The 6,770-nt window shown below is 42.5% G+C and overlaps 1 protein-coding gene across 1 annotated transcript; it reads right to left on the reverse strand.

Moving 5' to 3' along the window:
* Window positions 1–284: 284 nt before the first annotated feature.
* LOC137589666 (serine/threonine-protein kinase pim-3-like) lies at window positions 285–1,109 on the reverse strand. Its single transcript, XM_068307528.1, has one exon. It carries the CDS (start codon window positions 1,107–1,109, stop codon window positions 285–287), a length of 825 nt encoding a protein of 274 aa, XP_068163629.1.
* Between the last annotated feature and the right edge of the window lie 5,661 nt (window positions 1,110–6,770).

A 6,770-nucleotide genomic window follows, 5' to 3' on the forward strand; every position in this document is an offset into this window, starting at 1 on the left:
TTCGTGTGCTTCCTGATTTCATTCTCCCATTATTCATGAGTGACAAATGATAACCTACTTTGAATCATTTTATGACATGCAACCGAAATTACTGAATCAGCTTTTAACATCCCTCATGTAGTATTTGTGCTGATATAAAACATGAACTCGGACACAAAATTATCACACAAATTTATTGACAAAAGATTTACTAAACAAATACACATGTTATATACAAGAAAAGATACAGGCAGTGATTCAGTTTCGCTCAGGGACGATGGGCCAGCAGGGGGTTGACTTATGGTTCATTCCAGCCAGGAATGACTCAGGAGCTGCTCCAGAGTGGGACGCTGCTGAGGGTCCTCAGCCAGACACAGACGCAACACGTTTTGGCAGTTTGGAGACAACTTCTGACTGATGCAGAGGCTCTTCAAAAAGTGTTGGTGCAGCATGTTATAGAGAACCACTCCGATCTGCCACACAGTAACAGGCCTGCTACTGTACACTGAACTCCAGGACCACTCTGGTGGGTAATAGGAAGGGGTTCCACGATATATACCTTCGATTGTGTCCCCGTCGTTGATAAACATGCTTAGACCAAAGTCAATTATCCTCAAACGTGGAACACCGCTGCTGATGTCAACCAAGATATTTTCCATTTTGATGTCTGCATGGAAAATCTTGTTGGCATCAAGTTCTCTGACAGCTTCCACCAGCTGCTTGAAGAAGAGTCTGGCCTCCTCTTCCTCCAAAGTACCTCCTCTGGACTTGCTGTAATTCAAGAGGTCAACCGCTGGAAATGGACATTCCATGACGATGATGAGCTCCTCCTCCAGGTCGTAGTGGTCCAGGAGGGAAATGGATGCTGACTGGCCAACCGATCCTCCTGCTTGTTGACTCATCTTCATGAAAAGCACTTCAAGAGGCATCTTGCTCCTGTCGTCGTCTTCACGGAAAACAAGGGTCTGGGGAATGTGCTTGATCGCTACGTGGACAAAATCTTCCTTCCTGTAACCCATGTACACAGATCCCTGGCCTCCATCACCGAGTCGGTACAGTTGACAATATTTATCCTCAAACTGCTTCTTCTTCACTGGACTGATTTTCTTGTCCGGCTCCTGTGTCTCCATGGACTGAGATTGAGACCCACGTCTCCTGGTATGGATTTTCTTCCTCAGGAACGTTCTTAGTCCTGTCATTGGCATCAGAAAACACTGAGTTAGTACCTTCACTCCCTGATTACAATGTTACTATTCTACTATGTAATTTAAAGCTTTTAAATTACGTTAAACCACAGGAAAGCAGCAACTAAATATTTAAATAAGAATTAAATATATTATAAGTATACTATTAGAATTTTAATTTTATAACTACTGGTTGAAGCTGACAGCAGGTTTGTCTTATGTATTGTACTGAAGTGGAATTCTGAGCTACTTCTACTTCATGTTAGAAAGGAAGACAAACTTTTTGTTGTCTTGTTTGCAAAAGTTCACAAACTGTGATGCTCCTGTTATAGACAGTAGTGGATTAAATTTCCAGAGACTTACTTGAAAATAAACCCGTCTGTTGTTCAGCCCTCTGAATCTTTGTGGGGTCTCTGAGGTCATCAGAGGTCTTCCACTGATGAAGAGGCTGAGGCTGAAGTCTGTAGTCAGCTGTGAATCTCCAAAAACGCTTAAAAACTGTCGGAGACATTGTAGAAATCTCATTACAATTATATTATATGTATATTATTAATATACAGACACTGCTGACAAAGATAAATTAAACAAGGCAGTCAGAGACTGCGACATCCCTGAATTCAAAATTTTACCCTGACTTTCATAATGTTCCTTACTTTCAGCAATGACTTCTATAATGTTCTATCGAGTATGACATTGACCTAATTTTCCAAAGGTGAAGGTCATCATCACATTTTTGTGCCTCTGGCTTCCTGAATATGTTGCTTTTCGTTTTGTGATTAAATCTCATCAGGTATCAGAGAGGTGTTCCGAAAATGGTATAAAAGTAAAAATTTGACCTTGACCTAGTTTTTCAAGGTCAATGTTCTGATCTCATTTTTATCCTTTTGCCTCCCTGAATGTAACGCCTTTTGGTTCGTTTTTCTATCTCATCCGGTTCCTAAGATATGTGCAAAAAATGAACCAAAGTTGAAATTTGACCTTGACCTAGTTTTCTCAAGGTCAAGGTCATCATCTCATTTTCATCCCCTTTGTTGCCCGAGGATTGTGCTTTTTGTTTTATCTTTCTATCTGCAACAGATAGAAAGATAAAAGATATTTAGTGGATGGAAGGACGGACACACGAACACTGACAATTACATCATCGCTTCATGGGATGTAATTAGAGATCATCAATTTTCAAATTTCATTTTGCAATACTTGTAATCCAAATTTTTTGATAATGATTCGAATCCCTGAAGTCACCTCTGATATGATGAACCACAAACGTGAATTTTCTCTGTGTGTTTCTATTTTTTCTTGATTAAACACTGAATAACAGTTTTCCACGGGTGGAATTAAATGTTGGTGGATTTACCTTTCATGGCTGCAGATCGATGACAGAAACAAGTTGAGTGCTGCTCGGATCTCGGTGCTGACTGTAGTGTAACTGTGAGGGTCTGTCTCAGTAACGTTACACAGGTGTTGATACCTGAGGCGGTTTGGCTTTGAAGTTAGGGTCTTTGTGACGTCACCGGCTGCAGCAGCGTTATGGACTCAGCCGTTGTCCGGAAAACGAACCGGTTTGGGACCCGCTGGGTCCGAATTAAAAAAATAATCTCATAATTCAGACCAGAAACGAAGGACTATGAGGAAATATTTAATACTACATCAGGCAATTATGATTAAAAAAAATTAATTATAATAAAAATAAAAATTGTGGAAACACTTTAACATTGTGACGCTATCTGACAGCTTCATGTGCAACTTTGGCTCATTGTTTTTCGCATCTGAAATAAATATTAAAAAGCCGACAAATATGACTTTAAAAGCCTCCGACTCTCATTTTAATAAGAATTAAACACCAAATCCTGAGCAGAAATCAAGCAGCTTCATCTCGTTTATTATTTGCGTTACAGCACAAACAAAAAATTATTAATAACAATTTAACAAAAGCAGATTTGTTTTTCTACATTATTGATTAATATTTAATGCTATGATATTAAATAATGTACAATATTTCTTAAATTAATATGGAAATTTCCGAATATTATGTATGATGAAAAACAATGGGTGCCTGGACAGCAGAGAAGACCCGTTTATATTTGAAAAACATAGTCAACTTTATTTTCAATTGTACCACGTATGCACGACATACAGCACAGATGAAATTACAGTCTGCAACCTGGGAATAAATTTGTTAAACCGACTGAATAACCCACAACCCAAACAGATAAGGCAGATTTTACAGGTTTTATTCCTATAAATGTATTGGAACATGTGGTCTGGACTTGTGCAGTCTTTGAGCGTTGCCACAGACAACAGAATTTAGCAGTTTTTGATTCCTTTACGTTTTGAACTGTTTTTCCAGCCTCCTGCCTGCAGGTGGCGCCCCGTCCATTCAGACCCGTTCATATGAACTCAGAGGAAACAGAGCGGACTGTGTTCTTTCCGGTCATATGAGTCAGACAATCTTATGAAGGTGAAGGTCTGACAGAACTGAGCAGCAGCTTCATCTGTCTGTCTGTCCAGGTTCTGTCTGTCCAGCTCCGCGTCAGTGAACATCCAGCTGTGAAGTCACTGAACCACAACACAAACATCACTTCATCTCCAAACAGGACATTTCACTGCAGTCTTTACTGCCTGTGGAGGGGGCAGAAACTCTTACTAATTCACTGTAAACTAAATTACACTGTGTAGAACTCACTCCTCCATTAAGACACACTGGTTCTCCTGTTAACTAATTAAAATAAAACAGTGTTAAAACATAATTCTGTCTCTATAAAAACCTTCTCCAGGTAGAGTTTGGTGTCGGATCTCTCCAGCTTCCTGTCACCACAAAAACACGTGTAAAGATGAACTGGTGTCTTTTATTTGCCCAGAGGCATAAATGTAAGTGTGACTGGTTGTTCTTCATGTACGACAAACTGCCAACTTGTCCAGGCCATACTCCTCCTGCCCAGCCTGCTCCAAACTCTCCAGCCTCCTTTTAACATGATCAGCGGAACACAAAGTTGACGGATGAATCAAGATACTGACAAAAATGATGAAAAATGCCTGTCAATATTGTCAAAGTCTCCTGAATGGCATAAATTGAGTGGATTTCCTGATTCTAACTGTAAGAAAATAGATTCCTGGACCACACCACACAGGAGGGTGGACAGCACTGGATGAAGGGGCAGCGTCTCCAAAAACGCTTAAAATACACAAGAATCTGGTGTTTGTCAAAAATCTTCCTCAGTTTTTCAGACACTCCAGACACACATGGGATCACTGTACCGTTACGCCTGCTCTCCTTCTCTTCTGTCCTCACTGTGTTATTCTTCTGGATCTTCTGTGAGCCTTCACAAAGGTCCGGTCAGGATATCCTGTTCTTTCACCTGGTCTTGGGTACTGGTTGGTGACTTGTCAGGCCTGTTTGTCAGTGTCCTGATGGCGCCAAGCTGGTGCCCCAATGGATGGTGAGAGTCAAAAAAACAGGTGTTGGTCTGTTTGTGTTGGAGTCCTGTATACCCCAACACTCAGACTTCCGTCATCTTTGATGTTGCTGTCCACCGAGTTGATGTGTCCGGTGAAAGGTTGCACCTCGTGGATTTTGCTCTTGTGTCGTCCATGTACCAGAACCAGTGGCTTGGTGTTGCTCCTTTGAACGAGGTCAGGGCCATGTGTTCCACTTCTTCCATGTACAGATTGGACACAACAGGAGACACCTGAGAGCCCATGGCACATCCGTGTTTCTGCCTATAGAAGCTCCCTCTGTACTGGAAAAAGTTGCTGTTTAGGCAGAGGTCCAGAAGTTGGCAGATCTGGTCAGGGTTGAAGTTTGTCCTGTCGCTGAGGGTGTTGTCCTGTGAAAGCCGTTGCCTTACTGCTTCCACTGCCTCCATTGCATGAACACATGTGAACAGGGAGGTGACGTCGTAGGATACCATGGTCTCATCTGTATCCAATCTCAGTCCTCTCACCTTTTCCACAATGTCCATGGAGTTCTGTATTTGGTAGTGGTTCTTCCTTACGAATGGGGCCAAGATGGTGGCAACATGCTTGGCGATGTCGTATGTGATGCAGAAGGGTCTCCTTCTTTATGATTTTGTGGAGCCCATATATGCATGGAATGGCTTCCCCAGGGTACAGGCAATGGTATAGCAGGTGGTTTATAGTTTCCTCCATTTGTAGGCATTCCACAACGTTGTTTTTGTAGCTGCTGGTTGGGTCGTGCTTCAGGGTCTCATCAGTGCTGCTGTCGCTGAGTAGAGACATTACCTTGCTGTGGTAATCTGGTGTGTAGGCAACAGAATGTAAGTGGAAATGTTTATTCACAATTTAATTGACAAGTTTGACTTATATCTAAAGAATAAGACAGTTGATCAACTCAATAAACCAGACTAAATACATCAGTGTGCAAACACGTTTAATCTTGCATGTCAGAATACTTTTGAGTTTTGTGTCTATGTGTCTAGATGGGAGTTTTTTTCACTTGGAGCACATTCATACAAGTACAAATGTGGTGGCTTTATCTGCTACAACAGAAAGGGTCGCAGTTCCTGAATTGACCTGACAAACAGCACAAATGGTTTCTCAAGCAGTTTGTCCGACAACTTCTCAAGAACATTCTCCTGTAGTGAATGAAACATTAATATTTTGTTACATAATTTATTATTGTTTAAGAAAGTCTTGCCCCTCACACGCTTCATATCCCCAGTGGGTCTAACATGGTAGGTTCCAAAGTTGTCAGTGGTCGATCTAAGGTCGTACCAATGAAAACTTTTTGGAGGGGTCTGGGATGAACCACTTCTCCCACAGATCCAGGTGAACAGCCGGGTAATTCCACGGTTTGAACGGACCATTCCAGTGCAGAAGCTGTGCATCCTGTATGAAGTTCTCTGGATAGCGAGCATCTGGACCCCATCCTGGACAAACAGGAACTCAGCTGAGGTCAGTGCTGCAGAATCTGACTTTACCTGTGTAAGTATCAGTGGTAACCATTCCACTTTGGAGAGCTTGAACTGATTCTACATATTAACAGTGATGACCTCACCCAGGTGTCTGACGTGCCACAGTGGGTCCAGTGTTGTGAACTTGTCATGAAACACAAGCTAACCAGTCTCTATCAGTCGGAAGTGGCATTTGTTGTAAACTGATTTTGATCACATGACCAGAACAAACCCTGGTCCTGACCTGACCCCTTAGCAGAGGTCACTGAGGTCTGGGGTTCTGACCTGTTCCCTCTGGTGCTTTAGGGGGTGATCCGGGTGCCGGCTCCCTGCCAGTACGCCCACAAGCTGGCCTTCCTGGTGGGCCAGAGCCTCCACAGGGAGCCCAACATGAAGCTGGATGACCTCCTCTTCTATCTGTGAGGACCGGCGCAAACCCAATACCCACGTTCCTGCTGCCGGCTGTTCTCGCTGGCAATTTAGGGTTAGGGGCGCTCAAGTATTTTTGTTCAGGGTTTTGTTCAGTCCTGTTTTCCTTCTTTAAAAAGACAAATAGAGTTCCAGCAGCATAAAGATCTGTGTGAAGAAGTTGTTTCTGACAGCTGTCCTGCTAACGTTTAGTTAGCTTCAGCGTTGCGTCCAGATGTTGATGCCTGGTTCTGATTGGTCACCGGATTCAAAAGGTTTTAAGTCCCTT

The sequence above is a fragment of the Antennarius striatus genome, chromosome 22, assembly GCF_040054535.1.
Source record: "Antennarius striatus isolate MH-2024 chromosome 22, ASM4005453v1, whole genome shotgun sequence".
In the NCBI taxonomy this organism is placed as follows: Eukaryota; Metazoa; Chordata; class Actinopteri; order Lophiiformes; family Antennariidae; genus Antennarius; species Antennarius striatus.

Excerpts from the sequence above, each read along its gene's own strand:
- LOC137589666 (XM_068307528.1), bottom strand. The coding sequence starts at position 1,109 with ATGGAGACACAGGAGCCGGACAAGAAAATCAGTCCAGTGAAGAAGAAG.